The 27,697-nt window shown below is 40.8% G+C and overlaps 1 protein-coding gene across 2 annotated transcripts in view; it reads left to right on the top strand.

Moving 5' to 3' along the window:
- The window catches only part of UBE4B (ubiquitination factor E4B), a 67,552-nt gene that overhangs the window by 31,353 nt on the left and 8,502 nt on the right, over positions 1-27,697 (top strand). Inside the window, exons 8-24 of one of the 2 annotated variants that reach the window (XM_084651458.1) lie at positions 113-226; positions 4,207-4,348; positions 4,894-4,994; positions 6,730-6,844; positions 10,713-10,796; positions 12,390-12,446; positions 13,226-13,342; positions 13,428-13,526; positions 14,064-14,177; positions 15,161-15,359; positions 15,957-16,095; positions 18,323-18,422; positions 19,326-19,453; positions 19,811-19,909; positions 21,337-21,572; positions 23,283-23,409; positions 24,397-24,541. In XM_084651458.1, the coding sequence (XP_084507584.1) occupies positions 113-226; positions 4,207-4,348; positions 4,894-4,994; positions 6,730-6,844; positions 10,713-10,796; positions 12,390-12,446; positions 13,226-13,342; positions 13,428-13,526; positions 14,064-14,177; positions 15,161-15,359; positions 15,957-16,095; positions 18,323-18,422; positions 19,326-19,453; positions 19,811-19,909; positions 21,337-21,572; positions 23,283-23,409; positions 24,397-24,541 (2,116 nt within the window). The remainder of the gene's footprint in view (positions 1-112; positions 227-4,206; positions 4,349-4,893; positions 4,995-6,729; positions 6,845-10,712; positions 10,797-12,389; positions 12,447-13,225; positions 13,343-13,427; positions 13,527-14,063; positions 14,178-15,160; positions 15,360-15,956; positions 16,096-18,322; positions 18,423-19,325; positions 19,454-19,810; positions 19,910-21,336; positions 21,573-23,282; positions 23,410-24,396; positions 24,542-27,697) is intronic. The other variant, XM_084651457.1, reaches the window with a different exon arrangement.

Genomic DNA, 27,697 nt, shown 5'->3' with positions numbered 1-27,697 from the left:
AGATTTTTGACAGATAATTTATAAAGGAAAATTATAGCAGTTTTACTTGCTGTCTTTTCATTTTAAAATCTGTTTTGTTCTCTGATGGCCTTTGTCGCTTTTGTTGCGGTAGTATATACGACAACCCTTTCTCCCTCCTCTTCCTTGCCGTTTCTGATGTGTCTGGGGACAGTAGTGATGAAGAAAACGAAGATGGTGATTTTTCTTGTGTCCAGTTTGGGTCCAGGTATTGGAGAAATAGAATGTAACTTGCATGTTTGGGTGCTCTAGGAACTAACAGTTTGTGGAGCTTTAAGCGTTCTTCAGTGGAACTTCGGAAACAAGTAAAGAAGGAGATAACTTTACAGGTCTTAATGGGAGATGAAGGATAAACGTGCATACTAAGTCTGAGTTAGCCAGTTCTCCTTTTTTTAAAAAGAGATGACTCAGAATAAAGGAAATGTTAGTCATGTTGCCCTTCAGGTTTAATGACCACAAAGTCTGAAATGCCCATGTAAGTGGAACTCCTTCTTGAATGCATGATATGAGGAATATTGCTCATCAAAAACTATACCTTCCAAGGTCAGTGCTACCTCCTGCACAAGCACTTCTTCTGCATACTTGAAAATGAGGGCAGAGGTTAGTGGGGAGTAAAAGACAGAGCCAGATCCTCAACTGATGTAAATTGGTGCAGTTCCATTGGAGTTAATGGAGCTACAGCAATTTACTCCAGCTGAGCATCTTTCCTCTAATCTGCGAAGCACATGTTACCTGATTCTCAAATGCACAAGTAGAAATCAGCAGCCAGTGGAGACGGGTGGTGAAGACTGATACATTTGGGACACTGAGTTGGGGAGAAAGATAGCTTATTGTGAATCAAAGACATACTGTGAAGTTCTTCAGTTTACATGGCACTGAAATACATGACAACAAGATGAGAATTGGATATGTTCACTGCATGTGGAGGTTACCCATTAGCCTTGCAAATATAATACAATTTGCTGAATACTGAATGGGCCAGGCAGGGAGATGCTTCTAGGAATGACAGTGAAGGGCAGGATCTTCTATAATGATATGTGTAGCTGGAGAAGAATAACGGCAAATGGCTGAATGGGTTATCAGTGTGTCTCAACCTCCTTTGAAACATTTTTGCTGTAGGATGCAGCTTCTGAAATGAAAAAATAAACAACTCCCGAATGCGTGTTGCTCAGTTCTAGGTGATCTGTGTTCCTGGTCTGGCCCTGGTGATATTGGTTCCATTATCCCCATTAAATAATATCTACAAGAAACATGTTCGGTATCTATTCTTTTCTTTTGCACATAGCCAAATTAGGAGATGGGTATAGGAATAGTATATGGGAAGCATGCCCTTTGGAAAACAGTAGCTCTATAATGTTTCTAGCATACTGAATACTTTACACCCATCTTCAGTTTCCTGTCCCAGGCTGATGGCGGCCAGCCACTGATCTGTCTTAGGATACTATAACGGCTCCTTCATAGCAATACAAATCTACTCATGATGCTTGCAAATTTGTGCTTATTGTCTCATGTATTCCACGTAGAGTGTTTATATCTTGAGTATAGCAATGAGACTTTTTAAAAGGAGAATTTAGTCTGAATATTAATTTTTAAAAATTCCTAAATTAGGAAAATCTAATTAGGATTTGAAATATCCTCCCAAGAGAAGTGTGTGGAAGCACCATTGCTTGGGACTTCTAAAACTAGATTAGACAAAGAACTGGAAAGTGCCATGTAGGGGAAATGCAGTGCTGCACAGGAGTGGAGGAAAGTCCTAGAAGACCTTTCCAGCTCTTACGTCTGTGGTTGTCCGCGGTGGAACATTAGAACATAACTATTGTGACAAAGTTAAAATCTGTAGATTTTATAAAAAACTGTTGGAAGATTCTCAGGGAGGTGAGTTTAATAAACTCCCATCTTCCAATCCACACTGAGTAATTTCAGGAGAAATATTTTATGCAGATTGAAGTTTTGCATTTTGTGTACAAGAAATTCTGTGTTGTTTTCACCCTTTGCTTTAATTTCAAATCTTACACCTGTGCTATTGAAAACGTAGCCCAGATGTTAGTTAACACAATTCATGCAGTGTAATATCTTATGGGACTACCACACTTCAGGTGACTTTGCTGATGTATTATGTCCTGACGTTCTGACTGACTGCAGTGGAATATCAGTTTGTCATGTTCATACTTTAATCTAACGTTTATGCAACAACTTTCATTTTGAAGGTTTTAAAGCACTTTGCCTATGTAATAAACATATACAGCTGTGTATCGGAATAATTTCAGCCATTGCTAAAATGAAGTTGCCTACAAAGTAACTAACCTTGGCGTGAAAAATCTTTTTTACAAATAAATTGATATTGTACAAATAAAGGTGGTGATCTTCAGGCTGGAGGTGAGAAATTCAAGGTACAAGAAAGAGAGTACACGGAGAAACTCATATGTATGTGTAGTTTTACACTGGATTAAAGCTTGAACCAATACCATGTCAGTAGGGTTAAACTGGTGATTGGGGTGGAGATGTTAGTAATGAGAGACAGATGGTAGGTCTACTCAGCAAATAAACACCACGGCTGGCCCATGCCAGCTGACTTAGGCTTGTGGGGCTGTTTCTTTGCTGTGTAGACTTCTGCGCTGGAGCCTGAGCTCTGAGACCCTTGCACCCCACAGGGTCCTGGAGCCTGGGCTCCAGCCCAAACCCTGGGTATGTCTACACAGCAGTGAAACAGCCATGCAGCCCGAATCCCATGAGCCCAAGTCGGCTGGTAGGGGCCAGCTACAGGTTTTTGTTTGCTGTGTAGACATACCCAGAGACCCTTAAAAATGGCCTTGTGAAGAATAGCTGTTTGACCACCCATAATGACAGTTTTTGTTTTTTTTAAACTTGTTACATGTAGTGACTATATAGTTGTAAACCACTTTTATAAACTGGGATTTGCATGTTACATAAAGTTGCCAAGTTTAAATTGGAGAGAAAGAGACTCAGGATCGAGGATCCAGGAGAAATGGGTTCTGTTCCTGTGTCTGCCATGGATTTCCTGTGTAACCTTCGGCAAGTCACTTCATCTCTCATTTTTCATGTCTGTAAAATAGAGGATGGTGATGACTGCCTATCCCAAGGGAATAAATATGAGATATTGCCAGAGACTGAGGTATCAAAAGGGAGGTGCTGGTATTAGTTGATAACTAAAAGCACCACATGTTGTCAGGACCAGGTGGTATATCCAAGAATTCTGACAGAACAAAAGAATGCAGTGGCTGAGCTGCTAATGAAAACAACAAGTCTCGTAAAAGTGAGCTGCTGTATTGGAGACCTGGAGGGAAACAAATGGGGAACCTATCTTAAAAAAACAGAACATGCACCTACCAGAAGCCAGTCTATTGACATAAACTTACATTACTTAGTACAAATTTACTTATGGGGAGGAGGAAACGACTTACACTTCTGTGATTCACATTTCTGTGATTTGGAGGATTACAGCCCAGTAAACGTCGCTTCAGTCCCAGCCAAACTATGTGAAATTGTAACTTAAAAATAGAATTCTGTTGCATGATATAATAGGAAGAAACTAGCATGGCTTCTGTGACTGATTATACTAACTAAATGTGTGTGCTCAAAAAATCTGAATAAAAAATTAGACAAAAAAAAGTGTGATTGTGGTTGAATTTACAGTAGATGCCCAAGAGAGAACGTGAAGCAGCTGTGTGGAGGGGTTTTGTTACTTTTTCCAGTGTTGTTGGTCAGATAAGTTGGAAACCATAAAAAAGAGTGCAGGATAGGGTACAACTAGCTAGAAGCATTACTGCTTGAAGACTGGTGTCTGCTTCACCTCTGTAATCCACAGTTTGAGAATCACTTTTATAAAGGCCCGTTATCATTACATGCCTTTTACCATCTGTCAGACATCTGGTCGGTCTTGATCCCCTTTTAGGAATTGCATTATGCTACTTGCTGTGCAAGCAGGGAGAGTGAATCGTGTGAGAATATGGTCCAATCCCAAGATCTGGACAAAAACATTTTAGCAGCTTCTGCTCAGGTCACACAAACAAACCTACTTTTACAGGTCTTATCTGCATGAGTGTGGTGTGTTGGGATGGGGTTTTCTGCTACAAAGAAGTTGTTTGCCAGAGAAAGTTGGGAGCATGCAAGACATTGGTAGAAGAGGGATATACATCTTGATTTTCTTTTTCTCCTTTTTTTTTAAAGTGTGGGAGGCTCTGCTGGAGCAAGTGCTTGTGATTCCTGCAGTGACCATTTCAGCATTGAAACTTGTAAGGAGACAGAGATGCTGAACTACCTCATTGAGTGTTTTGACAGAGTTGGAATAGAGGAGAGAAAAGCACCAAAGGTATTGTAGAGAAAAGTAAAGCCATATTGGCAACAGCACTGAAGCTCAAACTGTCTTCGCTTACTCTACATTGCCCAGAGGGGAAAGATGGTTTGCAGCAGATGATAGCTCTATAAAAATTTTGTGAGAAGTTTTGTTTTGTAAGTCTCATTACTTCAATTCCTATTTGGCCTTTTAATGTTTGTGTTCAGAATCCCCATCTGTGTTAGTTTGATATCAGTAAAATTGACATTGTTTTGGGGACTGAGATGCATCTATCTATTCCCTTGCATTTGCTTTAAATTGTTTATTCCACATAGAACCACATCTCTAAGACCATCAGCCTTTGCTGTTAACGTAAACCTAAACTTCTCCCTTGTAGACAGCAGTGGAATGGAAAATAGTTAGTTCAGCTCATTAAATGTAATCTGAAGAATCTTTAGCTGGAAATATGCCATCTGTTTGCTTAGACTGCATGAATGCAGAAGTTGTTCACTGCATTTCCTATGTGTCTTATCTATGAATGTTTTCATTCTGCATTAAAATGGTTTCTTTCTTCTTCTTAGATGTGTAGCCAGCTAGCGGTTAGCCAGTTACTGAGCAACATCCGATCACAGTGCATTTCCCATGCTGCTTTGGTACTACAGGGATCCTTAACACAACCAAGGTGAGTAAAGTTGATGTTGGTCATGAAATATACAAATTCTGTGTTCGATGTGTGTCTGTCTACAGAAGTAGATAAAAATTGAGTAAAATCAGCGACAGAAATGGGACATCTTTTCAGTCAGTATGTATAGTATGTATCATGACATACATACAAAATGGGAAATGATTGCCTAGGAAGGAGTACTGCGGAAAGGGATCTGGGGGTCATAGTGGGATCACAAGGTAAATATGAGTCAACAGTGTAACACTGTTGCAAAACGAACATCATTCTGGGATGTATTAGCAGGAGTGTAGTAAGCAAGATGAGAAAATAATTCTTCTGCTCTACTGCTGATTAGGCCTCAACTGGAATATTGTGTCCAGTTCTGGGTGCCACATTTCAGGAAAGAGGTGGACAAATTGAAGAAAGTCCAGAGAAGAGCAACAAAAATGATTAAAGGTCTAGAAAACATGACCTATGAGGGAAGATTGAAAAAATTGGGTTTGTTTAATCTGGAAAAGAGAAGACTGAGAAGGGACATAAGTTTCAAGAACATAAAATGTTGTTACAAGGAGGAGGGAGAAAATTGTTGTTCTTAACCTCTGAGGATAGGACAAGACGCAATGGGCTTAAATTGCAGCAAGGGAGGTTTAGGCTGGACATTCGGAAAAACTTCCTAACTGTCAGGGTGGTTATGCACTGGAATAAATTGCTTAGGGAGGTGGTGGAATCTCCATCGTTGGAGATTTTTAAGAGCAGGTTAGACAAATGCCTGTCAGGAATGGTCTACATAATATGTAGTCCTGCCATGAGTGCAGGGGACTGGACTAGATGACCCCTCGAGGTCCCTTCCAGTTCTATGATTACAGTGGCTCAGGGTTTGTCTATATGTGAAGATGTACCAGTATAAACTAAGGTGTGAATTTAAACTGCTGTAATTCTACCAATATAACCCTCATGTGGATGCTCTTATTCCAGTATAGGAGTGCCTTTATCCCGTTCAGTTTGTCACTTTGGAAAGCAGTTTAAGCTAAACCAAAAAAGTCACATTTACTCTGGAGTAAGTGTGTCCACATGGGGATTTATATTGGTAGCACTTCTGGTATAGACAAGCCGTAAGTATTTAAAGGGGCAGAGTCAAACGAGAACACTGACCTGACTTTTTTTCCTATTTGCTAAAATACAAGTAATTTACGTGTATCTGTTCAAAACAAATTCTTCAATAAACTTCTCAAAAATAATGCGAGCCACCCACTTATATAGGTGAACAACCCTAGAGTAACAACTGTGTTTTTGTGTGTAATAGAGAAAAAGGCAACATTCGGTTTCATAGGATGTGCTTACAAAAAGTAAGTGTTAATTTGGAAAATACTGTGACTTCATCCTTTCCTTAAAGTTGGAAAAATGAACAGGTTGAGATTAGTGGAACAAACCTAATGCTGTTGCTTCACTAAGATGAACCTAACAAAGGGTCTTTTCAGTAGAGATGGGTAGAGGGGAGAACCAATTCATTTATATAGGCCATAGTTTTCTTCTAACCACATTAGACCAAAGTAGGGTTTTGGCAGCAGCATCCCCTGCAGGATTATCTTTGTACAAGGACTTGGGGAGACTTGGTTATTTGCTTCTGAAAGAAGTAATTGTCTCAGGTATGACATTCCATTATCTGGGTGTATCAGTAAATGTGAAGCCAGTTTTTTCTGAAAGATGTCTCTCCCTTCCTTTCCACTTTTTTTTTTTTTTAATATGAATAAAGGTCTTTGCAGCAGCAGTCTTTGTTGGTACCATACATGCTGTGTAGGAATCTTCCATTTGGCTTCATCCAAGAATTGGTGAGAACAACTCACCAGGATGAAGAGATGTTTAAACAGGTAAGAGGCTAGTTCAACTTGCAAGTATTAGCATACTCTACAACTTAGTGCATGAACTATCCAAGGGAGTGGCTGTCCAACTCTTCGTTCTGCAGATCACATTCTGAGACCACAGTTTGAGAACCATTGCTCCCTGGACTGGCAAGTAATTAAGTAATTGGGGGAGTTTGCTGTCTCTCTTGATTCACTTGTTAAAGGGATTCAGAAAGAATGACTGAGCTCTGTATGAAGTTTTACTCAAAGTAAGCAAATCTATAAATCTATAGATTTGTTGTGTAAAGAAGATTCCTTAATAAGCAGCACTTTTTTAATGAAACATTGAAGCATACTACCAGAAATTTTTTTGCATATGGTAGTATCCCATTGTAAGGCTTTGTCTTGGACTGTCACTTTTCAGATCATTCTATCCAAATTTCCCTGATCCATAAAATGGCGAACTTCCCAAATCACACACTTAGAAATGTTAGTTTTTGTTCATCTTGCCAAGGACAGAATGAATTAATAATATAATAGTTTGCATCTACAACACTTTCACCCCAAGGATTTATAAGCACTTCATGAAAATTAATTAATTAATGCCTCACAACACCCCTCTAAGATAGGGAACCATTATTATCCCCTGTTAGAAATGAAAATGCTGAGACAGAGAGTAAACAACTTGCCCTAGATGTCAGGGTGGGTCAATGGAGAGCCAGAAATTGGAATCCAGTTCTCCTGATTCCTAGTCCTGTGCTTTAATTACTAGTTCACACTTCTACTTCACAATTTAATGCCAAAGTAGGTCAGTCAGGTTGTTACTGGCTCTAATTAGCACACCCACATGCCATGACATGATTTACTCACAGCAAAGCGGCACTCAGAATGGTATAAAATCTCTAGTATCTTTAGAACACGGTTGTCAAAGTGCAGAGAAGAACATTTTGGAGAGGTACACAGCAGGGCTGGGGCCAGTCCTCATGGGGGGGGCGGGGAGGGAGCGCGCGTGCCACACTTCCAGCCCCACTCTGCCTCCAGCCCCGCTTCGCCTCAAGGCCCAGCTACTCCCCATCCCCATTTCTGCCCCCACAGCTCCACTGCTGAGGAAGCCTTGGCTGTGCAGTAACAGAGGTGGGGCATGGACAGATTGTATACTAGTAAGGGGGGACATGACTGGAAAAGTTTGAGCACCACTGCTTTAGAAAATAGACAGAAATTCTTACATTGTATTAACTCCTGAAAATTATACTGATATGAGTGAGGAGCAAATGCATCAACACCAGTAGGAACTGGCTTTTGGAAAAGTATTTGATCACTACGAACTCCTCTGCTTTTAATTAATATGCTCATGTGAATGAGAGTCCAGAAGAAATATTATCGTTCCTATCTGGAATTAAATATCAATTTGCAGAGATAAAAGGTCACTTAATTTACGTGTTAACTCTTATTTGGGCTCTTATCAAAGCGTGCTTTGACCTGGAGTGTGTCTAAGATACTGTGGGTATGTATACATTGCAGCTGGGATCCTCTCACGTGTTAGCTGTACTCAGGCTCGCCACTCAAGTTCAGATCCGCAGTGTTGGGCGGGGTTGTACTCAGGTGGCTAGCCCATGCTATTTTTAGGATTACTCTGGGGAAATTCTGCACCAAAAAATAAAAAATTCTGTACACAATTTTCAAATTCTGCAAAATTCTGCATATTTTATTTGTCAGAATGACACAATATAATCACACCAATTTCAATTATTTTTGGTTATTTATTTCAAAATACCTGTCAGCAAGTATGTCTGTAACAATACAGACAACAAAAAAGAGTCAGAGTTTTTTGAGAAATAGATTCCTTACTAGGCATATTAATACAGAACTCAGAGTAATAATTCATTTAAATTACAATACAGAACCGTATTTCCCACACTGCTCAGAAGCAGTGCAATCCTTGGGGGAGTCAAGGGTAAAGGAGGCGCTGAGGGAGAGGGAAGTAATTGTTTGAAAGGAGCCTGGGTGTGAATTTAGAGGGTTGTTGGGTATGGGTGAGAAAAATATGGAACTGTTTCTTTGCGGGGGTGGGGAGGGACAGTTAGGAAGCTTCCCCCATGCAGACCCTGGCTGACTCCTAGCCTTTCCCATTCAGTCAAGCACATCTGTCCTGTCCCCATGTGCCTGTGCACCCCTATGTGTCTTTGCAACCCCCATCCACGTGTCCCTCCACCCCTTCCCCTGTCCCCATTTGTCTGTGTGCTCCCACTCAACTCCCCTGTCCCTGTGTCCCGCCACCCCTTCCCCCTGTAGCGCTGTACTCCCCTCCACCTTTGCCCATGTGACCCTGCACCTTCCTCCGCCTGTGATGCTGTGCCTCCACTCTCATTCAGCCCCTGCCCCAGTCTGTCCTCTTCCATTAGCCCTTATGAGCCCCTGTGTGGCCCCCCAGCAGCCCCACACTCTGTCTCCCAACCTGGCTCGCTGCGAAGAAGGCTCTGCATCCTTTCTCTCTTCCCTCGCTGGCTGGGAGTGGCTGTTGTGGTTTATCGCAACAGCGCCCGCTGGTGGGCAAAAGGTGGAACTGCAGCAAGATTCCAGCTGAAGCTTTTTTCTGTGCAAAAAATTAAAAATATGCACAGCTCATTAATTATGTGCGTGCGCAGTAGCACAGAATTTCCCCAGGAGTATAGCCTGCTTGCTCGAGCAGAGCTATCATGTATCTGTCTGCCCAGATTGGGAGGCACACTCCAGCTGCAGTGTAGACATACCCTGTCAGGGATTGGCTATGGAACATGGTTAAGATCAAGATTGGAACCATGCCCCTAACTGGATTAGGGAACAGCCTTGTTGGAACCAGGCTCCCTAACATGATTTGATGATGATTTTTATATCTTTATCCAAGAGACCCAGTACAGTTCTATTTGGGTTCCAGTGGTCACTCCTGTATTTTGTAAAACAAATATTTGATTTTTATTCCAGAAGGAAAAATTCAATATGTGATTGGGCCCTTGTAACTGGTTGGTGTTACTTCTTGGTTCATCATTTTCTCCCTTCTTCCTTCCTCCCTTGCAGTCTCAGTGACTGCTGCTGTTTTGTTTATGCCTATCACAGTATTAAAATTTATTGACACAGGCATAAAATCTACTTGCCCTGAAAAATACTATTCTGTTGTATATAATCACTATTAACTCCAAGTTAATGGGTCAATAGAGTACTGCAAGGCTGGGCTATCAAGCTGTTAAGGAAGCCCCAAACCCTTTCTTCTTGGCAATAATCTCTCTTGTATTTTTTTTATTTTTATATTACATGATTTCCACCTGTGGAGAGTTTGCTAGATCAAGTCCCTAATGTTGTTGTGGCTTTACCATTGTCGCTCAGCTGTAGTGTCTCTCTGTATGTTGCACTAGCTCTATGACCAAGTCCAGATTAGCGTGTTTGCATTGCTAGAATTTTTTAGACTATAATGTAGGTTCTTGGCACTGACCAGGAAAACTTTTCAAGTGCTCACACATTTGGAATATTTTAATTGTTTTGTACAAGTGAGTTCTCGTGTACAGACATCAAGTTGATCTATCATTTACACTGTATTTGGATGTGTTGAAGATGCGTGCCAGATGCCCTTCTCAAAATGTAACCAAAAAGATGTGGTCTCATGGGCTGAACTTCATTGTCTTAAGCATAAAGGAACTGGATTCAGGTTGTACTTCTAGGTTTGCTACTCTTTTTACATTTAAACATTACTATTTATTTTGAAATAACTTACGTAAACTGACAGAACAGACTTTATATTTTGTTTCCTTCTGTGGACATATTAGTATTTGAGATGTGAGCAGGGGTTTTATGCTGCCCGGGGCTGTGGCTTCACCTATGTCCCATTCTGAAGTGTATAAGTAATGTATTTCTGTTTTTACAGATCTTTATCCCTATCTTACAAGGCCTGGCTCTTGCTTCCAAAGAGTGCTCCCTTGATAGTGACAATTTTAAATATCCCCTTATGGTAAGGACTATTCCTTTTTAGCAGCTCTTGCTTTAAGGTACCCAATATTTGATGCAGACTCTGTTCAAAGTAACTTTAATTAACCCTGTTTGGCTCGCTTCAAATGTCTTATTGAACATTGACCTCATGTTGGAAATTTCAAGTGTTATGAGGTGAGTAATGACCAGCTGGAATCTGTGGCGCTCATAGTGTCTCAGGCTTAATGTACAGTAGACTTTATGCAAAGTCTATTCAAATGTTTATATCCTGGTGATGCAGATGAGAGATGAGGTCTCGCCCATTAGTGCACATGCCACGTGTTTTAAAAACTAAATAAATCCCTTACTTGTTATTAAAAACCCTAAGTGATCAGAAATAGAAAAAAAAAATGTAATATACTTTCCACTATTTACTTCTGTTTGTTTTTTGTATTGCTCTCAGCCTAGCCAATTAATGTCCATTATTCTGTAAACAAAATGAATCAAACCCATGGCTGTCTGCTGTAGGAAACTCATGGCAGTCTGACCGCTGAAAAGTGACTTTATTTTACTCAATAGATCAACTCCCAATGCATCTTTGAGGCAGAACTGCTGATTTATTGACACAACCAAACTTTTATTCTTGTAGGCAACGTTGCTGAGCCAAGTACACATACAAAACAGCAAGCAGGATTCTCCTCTCTCCCATTTATTGTAGATAAAATCAGATTGTAGGATCTCTTACTGATGATTTTTTGAACCAGAAAGAGGACTGCTTCAGATTTGGGTTGAGTTTGCAGTTCTGCCAATTAGCTTAAACCACTTTGGGACTTTGCAAACTAAGCAAATTTGATGTCAATGATTCACATTTTAAAAAAAGCTTTCTCTGCTTGTTCCATGTTCCCCTAGTTTCAGGCTACCCAACCTTAAATAATTTGAACCCCTTGTGAAATTCAGCTGTCAGCTTCAGCATAGGCTAACAACACTTGTTGGAGTCTCTTCTGCAGAGCCTTGAAGTGGGAAAGGGTGGAATAGTAGTTTACTTGATACACTGTAATAGAAGTATGAAAACATATAATACAAGGAGTGGAACATGTACAAGCTTACGTTATTTTTGCATTTTCAGAATCCTCCTTTATAGCCTCTTTATTTCCTTCTCCTCTGCAGTTTAGCTTGAGTTAGAGACTGTAGATAGGATTCTTTGTTTCAGGCCTCAGCATTCATCTGACGATGTTCCACTTTGGGTCGGAAGACAAAGGCCTTCGTGTGTGTAGGACAATAGCCTTGTTTATTACTCTTACTGACTCTTGTATGGCAGTTTAGGAGTTCACCAACAGGATCATTATGTACCGAACAAGCAAATAACTTGCCCCGCTAATTTTTAAAAAAGTATATTTGGCTTTCTTGAGGCAACCTGAAAAGACACAAAAACTGAGATAGTTGCAAGGTGTGCATCAGCATATTTAGATCCTGTTTCCTTTGTAGACAATTAATGTTTTACCATTGACTTAACTGGAGCAGGATCTGGCCTTTTAAGCATTCTAACATGTTTATCTTTTCACTGATAGCCAGGGTGCTCGGGGAAATGCACCTGAATGAACTGTTGTTGTTGTTTTTTGTTTTGTTTTTTTTACAGGCATTAGGTGAACTGTGTGAAATCAAGTTTGGGAAAACGCACCCTATATGCAGTTTGGTAAGTGTCCGCACACCTAAATGTAACAATTTCTGCTACATAATACTTAACTTCTGCATAGCATTTTTGTTTTCAAAACATTCTGGAAACATTAGTTATTCTCACAACACCCTTAAAAGTTAGGTAGGTGGTATTCCTGTTTTACAGTTAGGAAACTGAGGCACACAGAAGTCTCTTGCTCCAAAGCCAGACAAAAAGTCAGTGGCTTCCAGGACTGGAGGCCATGAACTCATGGTTTCCATCCTCATATCCAATCCGTTAGGCCTACCTCATCACTAATTTGCATGCATTTCTTGCTGATGGCATGGTTTATTCTTTATATTCTTTAGCAATACCAATCTAGTTGAGAATTGCATCCATTAGATGATGGACCATCCAAATTTCTTCAATAAGTTATTTGGGCCAGAGACTCTTGTTACATGGTTGTGTAGCATCTTGCACGATTGGACCCTCATTGGGGGCCCTCGGGAGCTACGGTATTTAATAGTAAGCAATAATTTAAGATCTGTCCAAGGAAGAAGAACATCAATAAATTGATTTGCCTCCCCTTGAGAAGAGAAATAACTGAAGTTCAGAGAGACATAAAACAAAGATTGCTTTTCTTAGCTTTCTGAAACACTACAGACTTCACCATTTTGCTACTAGTATGATGGGATGATGAAGAATCAACAGAGTCAAATGCAAATAAGGAAAGAAGGCAGTGCAGATTGAAAAATGTCAGTGATTTGGCTGCGCTATCAATGTCTTCCTGTTCCGTTTTTTTTTTTTTTTTTTGGTAGGTTGTTTCTTTGCCCTTGTGGTTGCCTAAACCTGTAAGCCCAGGTGCAGGACGAGAGTTGCAAAGACTTTCTTATCTTGGAGCTTTCTTCAGTCTGTCTGTCTTTGCTGAAGATGATGTAAGTACTATGCTGTTTGCAGTCTCTCGTCTGGAAAAGAACCCAAAAGATGTTTGTACTCCTTGCAATTTTTTTTTTTTTTCAGACTAAAGTGGTTGAAAAATATTTCTCAGGGCCTGCCATTACTCTTGAAAACACGCGGGTTGTTAGCCAGTCATTGCAGCATTACCTGGAATCTGCAAGGGTAAGTGTCCTGATACTTAATTGCTGCCAGAGGATTTTTTATTTTATTTTATTTTTTTTTTAAATTTTGGTTTCCATAACATGGGTGAAAAGTGTTTTACAAAATATAGTCCATCCACTAAACAATAAATTAGTTAAGAGGAGGGGGAGTGAAAACTCAGCAAGAAGAGTTTAACCAGAGAGCCACAAAACTGGAGATCTTTCTGTGAGCCCCCTACCCAAACCCAAGGAATATCGGTACTGTTATCACCAACTATTGATCATTCACAAACTTCAGTTCTTGTGGGTGAATGAGTAAACAAGACCTGGTACATTTCCATAGTGATTAAGTTGCCATGATTTTTAAGCTATAATCTTGTGTAGATAACATTCTTCTGTAAATAAATATTTTTCGTACCTGGGATAGCTGTGTTCTTTACAAGAAGACTACAACAAAATACTAGATTCTGTATAATACTTGGAATATGCACATGTGTCTCCGTGCTGCTGTTTTCATGATCTTGCTGTTCAGTGACATAATTTTCATTTAAAATTTCAGCAAGAACTGTTTAAGATTCTACATAGTATTTTGCTGAATGGTGAAACTCGAGAGGCAGCTCTCAGTTACATGGCAGCTGTTGTTGATGCCAACATGAAGAAGGCACAGATGCAGGTAAAGACTGAACTTTCTTCCTCTGATTCACAGCTGTAGTTAGCACAAATAGTTCTAAGTGATTGATGTGGTGGTAGTTTTAACAGAAGACAACAGACATTCTAGGGCCTGAAGCAACCAGGAATTCCATCTAGGTAATTCTTTCAATATTATTTTTCCGTACATTGTTCTTTTTTTAAATGAATCTAGTTTGCTCACTCCTCTCTGAGTACTGAAATACCTAAATTTGTTAGTATACAAGTTTGTGCCTTTTTGTTGATATATGCTCTTCCTGGCTGCTTCCACCAACTGATTGCAATGAAAACCTGTTTTCTCCCCCAGTTAACAAACTGCCAAGCACTCACTTTATTTGTGGCTCTTGTAAATTTGAGTAATCCCTAGTGAGAATTGGCACAATTCCACTGAAGCAACAGGGCTGATTTTTTTTTGTCATTGGTTGGTTGATTTTTGCCTTGGTATAACCTGGTTGTGTATCCTAAATGTGTGCAATTTGAGGCGTCAGTGTCTTGAAGTCCCCATTTTCCATAGATGCAAACATTTTGAAACTATCTGCAGAACTGTTTTCTTCAAGTTGAAACAAAACTACTGGAAATGTTGCTTGTATGGTAAAATTTAAGAACTGAAGCTTTGCTACTTTATGAATCTTTCCTGTTCCTGGCTGTCCCTATGCTAAAAATTTTTAAGAACCCTCTTTGAGACTCTTTCCCCCTCTTTTCTCTCCCCTAAGTGTGTGCGTTTAGTACTTATAAAAATGACTGGTGTTGGACATAAACAGGGCAGGGAAATGCTGTTAACAGTTACAGCTGCTCAAATTCTAGTTAGCCTTAGAGGTCCTGATCCTAGTTTTGTTTTGTTTAACCATGCATTGTGCATTAGTGATGGATGCTGAAGTTCCAGGCCTGCCAACTGCAATGGTCTGTTGCCTGCTGCTTTCTTCTAAGCTGGCATCTTCTAGCATTCACTTTCTCTCCCTTGTCTTGCAGACTGATGATCGGATGGTGTCTACGGACGGTTTTATGCTCAACTTCCTGTGGGTGCTGCAGCAGCTTAGCACGAAGATAAAGCTAGAAACAGTTGATCCCACCTATATATTCCACCCCAGGTGTCGCATCACCGTCCCAATGGATGAGACAAGAGTAAAAGCAACAATGGAGGATGTTACAGGCTGGATGGCTGAGCTTTGTGAGTAAAGAGCATGCATTTTCTACCTTTTCTTCTGGTATTAGGGATATTCCAAAATATTCACTACTGTAAATGTTTTGCTTGGGACTGTCTGTTGCTTTTATAGCTTGTTTTAAGACTGCACAGAAGTGAGTTATTCGAAGTCTGAGGACTAATTCAGGGGTGGCCAACCTGTGGCTCCAGAGCCCCATGCAACTCTTCAGAAGTTAATATGCGGCTCCTTGTATAGCCACCGACTCCCAGGCTGGAGCTGCAGGTGCCAACTTTCCAATGTGCTGGGGCGTGCTCATTGCTCAATCCATGGCTCTGCCACAGGCCCTGCCCCCACTCCACCCCTTCCCGCCCCCTCCCCTGAGCCTGCTGTGCCCTCACTCCTCACCCCTTCCCCCCCAGAGCCTCCTACATGCCAGGAAACAGCCGATCGTGAGGCGCCGGTGGATGGGAGGAGCTGGAGCTGCTGACGTATTACTGTGGCTCTTTGGCAATGTACATTGGTGAATTCTGGCTCCTTCTCAGGCTAAGGTTGGCCACCCCTGCACTAATTCATGTAGCTTTTTTCTTACTCTTCTTCATCCTGTTTTGTTCTTTTTTTTGTAGACAGGGATCAGTCTCCATGTTCTGAACCGAAATTCCCAACAGAATGCTTCTTCCTAACCTTGCATGCCCATCACCTCTCCATCCTGCCAAGCTGCCGCCGCTATATCCGTAGACTGCGGGCCATCAGGGAGCTCAACAGGTTAGAAATTGTGTTAGTTACCTAGCATGTGTTCTACAGTTTTCCCCGCCACCTTGAATCGTAAGTGCTTTCCTATGTATGATTATGGTTCTTGCAAATTTGATGGAAATTAAAACTACAACTTAAGTAAATCCATGCTATGGAGTATTGGGGAGTTTTATCGATTGGTCAGTCTGCTGCTTTGATAGCTCTTGCAGAGTATTTTGTGTCTGCAGGTTCTGGCTGTGCTAATGTGCAATGGCATCGATCGTGAATGCGGTTTCTAGATAGGATCGCAAACTCCTAGGGGTAGTCCTAGAGAGCACTGGACAGTTCTTGAAAGCATCGTAGGGTGTACAGAGTTGCAATGTTTTGATAGTTTAAACTTTGTTGAACAGTCAGTGGTTTGTTTGGGGATGTCAGTGCTTTAAGCCTTTTGCATTGCTGTGGAGGTGAATGCACATGTACCTGTGACATGCAGGTCACTGTAGAGGTTGCTTGACAAGCAGCTTATCTCCTATGTCTGTGATGTTGTATATCTGCCTGCAGAACAGATTTTTATCTGTTCCTTGTGGCTATCAGATGATCTCCTTCATTGTATAAAAGCTTTCACAGTGAATTCTATGGTAACTGCATATGTAATTCAACTACTGGTTTGTCATTTTAAAAAAATTGCTTAAGTTCTGACGCTGACATGAAGATGCTTTTGTTTTTCCTTTTTCTTGACATGAATCCAAATAAACTTTTTATAGCTGCTGGATCTCTAAACCTCAAGGAACTTTCTCAGTTAAAATAAATAAGAGCAGATTGCACAGTATCAGTGTTTTCCACTATTTATAATTGCATTCACTTAGTAAAAGTCCCTTGATATTAAGATGGCAGGTTTGTTGGAGGATTTTTGAACTTTATTTACAGTGTAGACCTACAAAAGGCTAGAAAAGCTGTAGATATCTGTGTGTGAACAGTCAACACATGTTTTACACAAACAAGTGTTTTCAAATAAACCAGACCCTGGATTTAAAAAAGAAATCACTCCTCTTTTTCCTTCTTTGGAATGTAGTGTTGTCAATCATGAGTTATTTCCATGCATGCTCAACACTTATCAGGAAACGCTTAGCCCTCTGTAAATTCAGGCCATATATTTTGATGTCACTAATGAAAGAATTAAGGTCAGATAATAATCTGCAGCAGATGGAGGCTGGGGTATGGAGAGAGACTAGTTTACATCCAGGTGTGGTAGGAAATAGAATCATAACAGTGTAGAATATAAAATCTAAAATACTTTAAGATTAATACAACATACACAAAATATTAATCAGCTGCTACTTTAAATGAATTAGGTCCAAATGCTGAGACTTGAATAGCTTCGTGTGGATGATGTGACATAGTCATTGCACTTCACTTTTATCCCGTGTTAGATCTAGGCTGACTGTGACCATGGTGGAGGGGGCAAAACTTAATCTTTGTTATAATGATGGGCCTTGCACTGAAGGGGAGAGCATGAAAAATTTTCCCATTGCTTGTGCTCTTTCCCCACAGGCTTGAATTGTAATGGGGGTTGTGCATGGGGAAGGGGTCTGCCAAGAGAAATCCTTTTCTAGAAGGAGGTTGAGAGAGAGGTGCTGGGAGTGCATTTGTATCTGTCCTACAAAGGAGAGGAAGGTATTTTGAACTGTTCCTGATACCAACCTTCCCATCTTCCTCTAGTAGCTTCTGCTTTTCATCTCTCTGCTCGTACTTGGGGGGGGGTGAATGAGATATGGCCTTTGCTTGCCTGCCTGTCAGATGTTCTGGATCAGCCTTGCTCTAATATAGGGTTACTGTTCTTAATTACATGATTTTAACTCTGCTTTTTGTAGAGATTGTGAATTTGGTATAAACCAAGTATTTGAAATGTGATAAAATGATGAATGTGTCTGGAGGAGAAATCCTTTTCCCCACTGTCTCCCCAGTAATATTTTTTTGCTGTGGTTCTTGTTTACTTAACGGAGTCCTCAGTTGTGGAACTAGTGTACTTAGTGTATCCCAAGATTTTTGTTTTCCCTTTCAAAAGATGCAAGAGCAACTTGCTGTCCTGGTGAATGTGAGGGATAGTTTCTACTAAGGTGATGAATTTTTGTAATCTCATTTTTTTTTCTTCCCAAATTTCTTTCCTTTGTAACTTGAAATTAGGTAGAGTAAATGTTTTACCTGCTGTCAACATATGCCCCCTTTACTGTCACCACTAGCGATTTCATGTGGTTTACAGGACTGTGGAAGATTTGAAAAACAATGAAAGTCAATGGAAGGAGTCTCCTCTAGCTACCAGACATCGAGAAATGCTGAAACGCTGTAAAACACAACTTAAGGTTTGTAACTAGTTAGGATGACAATTAACTGGCCCTGTCAACCTGTGTGGTGTGGTGGTGGTGATGGTAGTAGTAGTGGGTTTTTTTTGTTTTTGTGTTTTTCCAACGGAAGAGGTGTGCTAGCAACCATGTTTTCATTGATGTTTCAAAATATCTTAGGTGCATAGGAGGATTGTTTTCAATATATTACACTGTTGTATGATACCTGTTGACTTAATAACACTATAGAATATGCACAGTACAATTCAGGATGAGACTGCTTAGCACTTATAGAGCAATTCAAAATGTAAAAGCAGATTACAGGTCAGTTCTTGCAACACGCTTCTGAGAAACGATGATGTTGCTGTTGCCATTTCTTGGATAGATAAATAACGGCAAAGAGGGTGAGTGACTTGCTCATGGCTTCAGACAATTTCTATTTAAACTGGATTTAGAAGTCCAGAGCTCCTGGCTCTCAGTCCTGAGCTCTTTCCAAAGTGGATGCACTGGAATCCTTCATTATGAATTTCAGTACCCTGTTCAATTGTTGCAACTGTACATGGATAGCAGTTTTCTACTCTGTACCATCTAGACAGCTTTTTCTGACAATTTCTCAGATCTTCTATCTTCTTAACTCTCCTGTTCTTACTGTTGGAGTGTTTGCTCCTTAACTACAAGTCAGTGAAGGTTTTCTCCTTGTGGATCTAGTTGAGTTGTACTCATCTGTCTTTGTTGATATATTGGGGGATTTTTTGAAGTGTCCTGTTCTTTGGGCAATGATAAAATATTGTGTGTGGAGGGAGGGGCAGAACTGTCTTAATTATTGGGAGTGTTGAGTGGAGTGGATGGATTTGATCTTTATACTGTGTTTCTTGTATATTGCTCTTGATTAGCCTTTTGTGTGCATCTTCCCTCCTCCTGCAGAAACTGGTGCGGTGCAAGGCTTGTGCAGATGCTGGTTTGCTAGATGAGAACTTTCTGAGGCGGTGTCTGAATTTTTATGGTATGGTGATTCAGCTGTTGCTTCGAATCCTCGACCCTGCCTACCCCAAGTGAGTTTCAGGGCTGGGTGTGTAAATCACTATCTCAAATATCTGATACTGGCTGTCTCTACCTCAACATTACCACCTCCTGGGATTCCTAAATTTGTGATTGCTTCTTGTCAATGAATGACTGTTTTTAGACTGTAAGTCTGATTTTATGTAGTTATTTCAGTCACCGCTGTAAAATCCTGAGTTATGTTTTGCTAATCGGAAGTGCTGAGATTGAATTTTAAAACTTCAAATATTTATGAGGATATCTGTAAAGGGCTATTCGGCAATTCTGTAGAAGAGTGCAGAAGATATTATTTGACCATGGGATTCTGCTGTCCTCCTTTTAACCCTGTCATTGTCTTTTCTATTCCACAGCATAATACTGCCTTTAAATCCTGATGTCCCGAAGATGTTTGCAGCACTGCCTGAGTTTTATGTGGAAGATGTTGCTGAATTTTTATTTTTTATTGTACAGTAAGTAAAGTCATGTTTGAGGCAAACTATTATGCTTCCCACATCACAGATGGTGTTCTTGTAATTGTCTGTGGGCTCCCCTCTCTACAACTGAAAACCAGTCAGAACTCTGAGCTAAGTCAGTTCCAGCAGAAAGGGAAGGACTAATAAGAAAATGTTCAGTGATCAGTGATTCTCTGGAGGGGAAAAAAGCAGAAAAAGAAGAATGAGGGGAAGCAAACTGTGGTGAATATCAGTTGCTTAGACCTTGCAGGCTCCCCTGAATGCATATTCTGAGAGGGTAGATCCAGGGTTTGCTTTAGCTGTGCTTTTTTCCACTCTCTCTGGTCTTTTCTTACTACTTTGGGCTTTTTATCTAATTGTCTTTCATTTCTCAATTTTTTTTTCTTGCTTTTGTGAGTCTCTCTCCCTCTTTCCAGCTCACTAGAAGGCTGCATGCTGCCTGGGCAGATGGACTAAGCATCTGTTGGGGACTCCATAGGGCTAGGCTGGTTTCCTGTTGGACAAAGCTGTGCGCCATGAGAGCCAAGAAGAGAAGCTTGCGGCAGTGGGCTGTTGCAGTTGCATGCAGCCCTCTACGTGTTAGCTGCTTTTGTTGCTGGCTGCCTTCAGAGTCATTGCAGAAAGAGGAATGGGGCTGAGGACATGGCTTTCAAAGAGCCAGTTTCTGCTTTACTCACAGGCATAGGAGCATTTTTGCAAAGGAGATTGCCTTGCTCTAGGTCTGCCCCAATGTCCTTTGCTGCCAGTGTCTCTCTTAGAATAGTCTGTAGGGGGATCACCAGTGACTCTGCCCTCCAGAATGGGAAATGCTTTCCTAGACTATTATAAATTGAATGTAGTACCACATGTTAAAAAGGCAATTTCTCTTTGATATCTTAATAAGGTCTGAGGTATTCACCATGTCTAGAGCAGTATTAAAGATAAGCAATGACACTCTAATAAACAAATGCCCTTTAATTTGTAGATTTGCCAGAATCATATTAACTTCTAAGATTTACCTCATTAAAGCTGAATATGGTTGTTCCCTCAGACTTGTGGGTCCACTGGTGTTCATAGAATTCAAGAGATCTCAGTCATTTTCCTTCTTCAGCTCCATGTCCAGCCCCTGTCTTTTTCTCGCAGTGCTTCAAAAAGAGGCAGCAGTTGTCCCTGCATGCCGAGGAGGTAGCATTAAAGTGGCACTTCAAAGTAGTGTTGACGCCATATGAAATGTAACAACTGATTGTGGCTGTAATTCAGAGGCGGTCCCAGGAAACTATTATTGGCAAGGGCGCCTAATGTAACTTCATCAGAATGTAGTTTCCATAATGACTTGTGCTTTTGCTCGGGCTAACAGGTAGTCTGACCTGAGTTGCCTGAGACAAGTATGTAGCTGAATCCTTTACAGGTTTTGCTTTTTTCCCCTCCCTCTTACCTCTCTTCAGATACTCTCCGCAGGTGCTTTATGAGCCCTGCACTCAGGACATTGTGATGTTCCTTGTTGTGATGCTGTGCAACCAGAACTACATCCGAAACCCGTATCTGGTAGCAAAGCTGGTGGAGGTGATGTTCATGACCAACCCAGCTGTTCAGCCACGGACACAGAAGTTCTTCGAAATGATTGAGAATCATCCTCTCTCCACTAAATTGTTAGTTCCCTCGCTGATGAAGTTTTATACAGGTAAGATGTTGTGTTTGCAGGGTATTGATCAACACGGTGAGGGATGAAAGCCTGGTAAGGCAAGAGGTTCTGTCAGTCGGCTTAGGCTCTCAAAAAAAAATCAAGGTCAGTCCTTTGGAACATCTTTAGATGATGCCTTGTTCTATTGCTTTCTGACCGTCTTTGTGTGGCTTTATTGTAGCCTGACACTAGCAGTGCTGCCCTGGCACTTGAATTCCAAGGCAGGAAAGGTGGTTTTTTGTTTTTTGTTTTTTCCCACGTTTGGGGAGTGGGAGGGGGTGCTTGGAACTAAAATTTTTTTGTGCATGAGATTGTAAGTACCCTGATAGCCATATAAACCTTGGACAGCCCTTGCGGGCTCTGCCTCTGGGAAGTCATCAGTCCCCTGCAATTCCCTCTGATGTCCCATCTCTCCTAGCCGCCTTTTGCTTTTCAAACATACATCCCAGGGATCCAGTGAGTCTAAGTGGCCTTTCAGCTATCTCGGCTTCAAATCTACCGTGATCTGCCAGCTTTATTGCACTGTGGAGCACAGAGTCATAGAACATATAACAGTTGGGTAGAAAAGGAATCTTATAGTCCTACACACATGCTATTTTTCTTTTTCTAAAAAAGAAATAAATAAAAACAAAGAAAAAACCTACACTAATACAATATGCTGATATTTTAAATGCACAAAAGTTAATTCATTTGAGTGTTCTGGCTTCACCTTTTTTTTCAGTTCTTTTTTCTTGCTTAATTTCATAATTTGGCTACATCCTTCTGCCCTATTCTGTTGTATGTTAATGTGACCTTAACTTTTGTACAGTGCTACTTACTCTGGGATGGTCACTACAGCAGAATAAGTGTATAGTATAATCTCCCCACAGTTCAAAGTTCTCTCTCTAGTAAGCATATGTCGACTACACTGCGCATGTTTTCAGCCGCTAATAACCATTTTATTTTCCCTGAAAAACATCAACCAATCTAAACAAAAAAAAACCCCAAGTAAATTAGTAAAATCTAAAAAATCAAAACCAAAAGCAGTACCCCAAAAAGGGAGAAGAACCATCTACCCCAGGAGGTACACTAGAGATTTCATTATTGCTATTGATTTTACATGGAAAGTGGTCAGATGCTGTGGTGATGAGCAGAAATATTAAACCCTGAGAGACATGGATATTCTTAAATCAGATTACTATACATTTGAAAGGGGTCTACAGTTGATGCAGAAACAACTCTATTTCCTGATTTTTTGGGGGGGGGGGGCAGGGTGATTAAATACTCAACATAATGTTGAGGTAGAGATTTTTTATTTTTGTATTCAGTAATCCAGTTTTTTTATGGCTCTCTATATTCACTTTAATTATTTGTCTTTACCATCTCACACATTGGAGAGCCCAAACAATGGGGGTTTTTGTTAAACATGGAATAAAAGTAGTATGTAAGGTATGCTCCTCCAAAAATGCTACATCATGAAACTTGCTTTCCTTTGAAAGGAAGGTTGATTCTGAGAAATAAAGTGAATGATGCCCCTTTAAAATGGGGACCAAGTTGGAGTTTTACAGATGTGATTTATTTTTTTGCAGCTTTCAGCTGTACCTGACCAGTTAGATTGAGGGGGTGGGAAGTGTGGTATATGGATACCTAGTAATCAGCACAGGATACTGGAGGGAAATTTTGATGATGGGGTTCTAGTTTTAATACTGGTGTCTTCTATTTTCTTCTCAGATGTTGAGCACACTGGAGCTACCAGCGAGTTCTATGACAAATTTACAATCCGCTACCATATCAGCACCATTTTCAAAAGCCTTTGGCAGAACATAGCTCATCATGGCACCTTCATGGAAGAGTTCAAGTGAGTAAAATGTTGTAAATGCCAGAGATAACTGCTTAGACACTTGCCTTGGATTTCTGAAGTGTGGAGACCACTGGAGTAAGGATCTGAGGCTGATCCCTCCAACTAGGATATGTAGCTGAAGAGCCAGATTACTCAAAGATATTTAGCTTCAGAACATGAAAAAAATATATAAGATCCGTAGGTGCAAGAGGAAAACTTCCCCCCAGTATTTATTTTCAAATGTGCCTCCCTATGCTGATGTGCATAATGCTTGCTTCTCTGTCATGTTGGAGGGCACATCTTCTGCACTCTCCCCGTGCCTTGGTCATGTTTTGCCACAAATACCTGGAAAATGCTTTTCTTTTAGTCTTTCTTAGCTGCTACTTTATGCTTCTTCTCAGTGTTTTCCTGAGCTCATGGTGGTGATCCCAGTTGGGAACCCCTGTGTATTTTTCTGAGCATACTTAACTTCGTTTCCAGTTGTTAATGTCTGTCATCCTGTTATAGTACAAATGTGCAGAGACAGGGATTATCCCTTCCATTCTTTTATTCCCCCTGCTGGTCTGTCCCAGATTCCATTTCCAGACAGTGGTGATGTTTATTTGGGCCTCTCTTGTGAGTTCCTAGATATTTGACAATGTTTCTGTCACTGGCCAACAAGAGCTATTTTGTCCATTGAAGACGGATTTTCCCTCCTCCTGCTTTATTCTTGTTTAGGCTCTCTCTTGCTCTTACTTTGCTATTAGGGTCAGGAAGGGGAAGGATACCTCGTTTGATCAGTCCCAGCTTACATGATTAGGCCTTTCCACTATGGCCATTCTAAACACAGAGGAATATAGGGTGCCTCTGGACTTTGGTTCATCTGGCCTGTAGAGTGGGGGCATTAATTATTCAAACTGTGGTATGAAGAAAGAATGTTGCTAGTGCTCCAGACTGAGAGATGCGTTCTGGATTGAATGCTCCTGTTGTACCGTGCAGCGACAAAGGCATTTCAATGTTTTCCAGCTCTGGGAAGCAGTTTGTTCGCTATATCAACATGCTGATAAACGACACCACTTTCTTGCTGGACGAGAGTCTGGAGTCCCTAAAACGGATCCATGAAGTTCAAGAGGAGATGAAGAACAAAGAACAGTGGGACCTGCTGCCTAGGGTGAGCATGTTGGTTTTTTTTCCCCAGTGCCCCTTTCTTTCTTATGCTAGGATTTCTTCGGCTAAGGGTAGCACCAAAGAGCTGCTCTTGCAGAGCTGCCCTTGGAGGTGGCATTGCTTGCTGCTACCATGGCCAGGGTCACTTTGGGCACTGCTTCCTGAAAGAGAATCCAGGCTGCAGAGTTACATCAGGGCTGGCATTGCGGGGGAGGGGATATGAGACTTTTAAGAGATGGTGTATTTAAAATGCTAAATGGGGAAATTGAGGCTTATAATCCTTTTTCAAAGGAAGTTCTGGAAGATGCCCACCAGCTGAGTTCACTTCAAAGAACTGTTCCAGCTAAGAGCTTTTTTTCTTCTAATGTATTGAGCTCAAAGCAGGCTTTGGGATGGAAAGGAAGAGAATAAATTTCAGGATTCAATGTCATTATACAATATTTGTATGCATTCACCCACCAATGTCAGATATTTTTATACTGAGGTTATTGATTTCAAAAATAATCTGAAATAAAAAAGATATATAGAAAGGGAAGATCCATTTTGCAGAGTTCCTTTCAGATAAGAATGTTCTAAAGTCTGTATTTTCCCTGCAGTGTTACTTCCTCCTTTTGATACAGATAAGCGTTAGTTATCCTAAAACTTTTATACAACAAGAATGTGGACAGCTGCCTCAGATAGAGCACATGAGTGCAAATCTTGGAAGTGGGTAATCCTTACAGTGCAAACAGTGGTGGCAAAAAATAGAGCATTAAAGCCCAATGTAAAGTAGGCAGCTGGATTATTCTGTTCTTAAATAGTCTTGGATAAACTTAACATTTACTAGGATAGTAAATGACTGTATGCAGTTGTCCTGGGATTCACTTAGCATACAGTGGTGGAAATATTCTGCATGGTTGTAATCTTTGGTGCTTAGGTGTCTGCATGTGTATGTGTGAAGGAGAAGACTCAAGTTCCACTTTGTAGTTCCAATGGATTATCTAGTTGCAGACATGTTGATGTCTGTGGTGTTTGTCACAGTGGGAAGAATACAAATTACTGTAGTGTGTTAAAAGTTAGAGATAGAAACGACCTTTTAGATTAGAGTCCAGTCCATTGACAAGTGCAGGATATAATCCCCTGACAGAAGATTTATCAAATATTAAACTGGGAACTGCACTTGGCTATAGTCAGCAACACTGTCTTCTTTTCATATTGCAGCAATAGCTGTAAAATATGAATAATGCTATACAAAGGGACTGTAAAGAGTGATGCTTTAGTATGTAAATATTATAAGGATAGTGTAAAAGCTGATGGGTCTGGAAATGAAGACCATTTCTTGGTCAGCTCTTGTACTATTTTTATAACATTTGTATTGATTAAAACTACTTTGTCTTTGTTTCAATCTAGAAGTGGCTCCAACACAGCACCCTGTATGGAATTAGCATTTAGAACTCTCTCTTGGGATTTTGGATCAGCAGAGGCTGATCTAGCCCTTGGCAGGTGGGGGGATAGCTCCCTGGCTGATGAAGTTCTCAAAGGTCCAATTCTTACTGTTCCTCACTTTAGATCTAACTTTCCTTCTGGACTTCACTTACTTAGTGTTGTTCTCACATTTGTTGTTGTCACCTAGTGGAACTCCTTATATGAGGAACATCTATATTCCATGTTGATAATTGAAGTCATACTGACTGAGTGTACGATTGTAAATAATGTTCTTCCATACAACTTGTATGGAATTAGAGTTGGAACAGTTCTGTTTGTCCTCCAGTCCAGCCCACAGCTAGGGTAGAATAGTTCACTGTAATGTATTCTCCAGCACTTTTGTCAAGTAGTTTTAATAGAAGATTTGGAGATCATTAATAGGTTGTGACATATAGGTCATGAGTCATGTTTCAAATCTAGAGAAACTGTACCTTTCAAAAAGAAAAGGAGTACTTGTGGCACCTTAGAGACTAACCAATTTATTTGAGCATGAGCTTTCGTGAGCTACAGCTCACTTCATCGGATGCATACCGTGGAAACTGCAGCAGACTTTATATACACACAGAGAATATGAAACAATACCTCCTCCCACCCCACTGTCCTGCTGGTAATAGCTTATCTAAAGTGATCATCAAGTTGGGCCATTTCCAGCACAAATCCAGGTTTTCTCACCCTCCACCCCCCCACACAAATTCACTCTCCTGCTGGTGATAGCCCATCCAAAGTGACAACTCTCTACACAATGTGCATGATAATCAAGTTGGGCCATTTCCTGCACAAATCCAGGTTCTCTCACCCCCCTCCCAAAAACCACACACACAAACTCACTATCCTGCTGGTAATAGCTCATCCAAAGTGACCACTCTCCCTACAATGTGCATGATAATCAAGGTGGGCCATTTCCAGCACAAATCCAGGTTTTCTCACCCCCCCCCCCCACCCCCATACACTCACAAACTCACTCTCCTGCTGGTAATAGCTCATCCAAACTGACCACTCTCCAAGTTTAAATCCAAGTTAAACCAGAACATCGGGGGGGGGGGGTAGGAAAAAACAAGGGGAAATAGGCTACCTTGCATAATAGGCCCTAATAACATCAGCCACACTATCAGAGGCTCGTTCACCTGCACATCCACCAATGTGATATATGCCATCATGTGCCAGCAATGCCCCTCTGCCATTTACATTGGTCAAACTGGACAGTCTCTACGTAAAAGAATAAATGGACACAAATCAGATGTCAAGAATTATAACATTCATAAACCAGTCGGAGAACACTTCAATCTCTCTGGTCACGCGATCACAGACATGAAGGTCGCTATCTTAAAACAAAAAAACTTCAAATCCAGACTCCAGCGAGAAACTGCTGAATTGGAATTCATTTGCAAATTGGATACTATTAATTTAGGCTTAAATAGAGACTGGTAGTGGCTAAGTTGTTATGCAAGGTAGCCTATTTCCCCTTGTTTTTTCCTACTCTCCCCCCCCCCCCCCCCAGATGTTCTGGTTTAACTTGGATTTAAACTTGGAGAGTGGTCAGTTTGGATGAGCTATTACCAGCAGGAGAGTGAGTTTGTGTGTGTATGGGGGTGGGGGGGGGGTGAGAAAACCTGGATTTGTGCTGGAAATGGCCCACCTTGATTATCATGCACATTGTAGGGAGAGTGGTCACTTTGGATGAGCTATTACCAGCAGG

This window comes from Lepidochelys olivacea (genome assembly GCF_965140295.1).
Source record: "Lepidochelys olivacea isolate rLepOli2 genome assembly, chromosome: 18".
Classification (NCBI taxonomy): domain Eukaryota; kingdom Metazoa; phylum Chordata; order Testudines; family Cheloniidae; genus Lepidochelys; species Lepidochelys olivacea.
The sequence above is the reverse complement of the archived record's forward strand: the minus strand, read 5'-3'. Positions and strand labels throughout refer to the sequence as shown.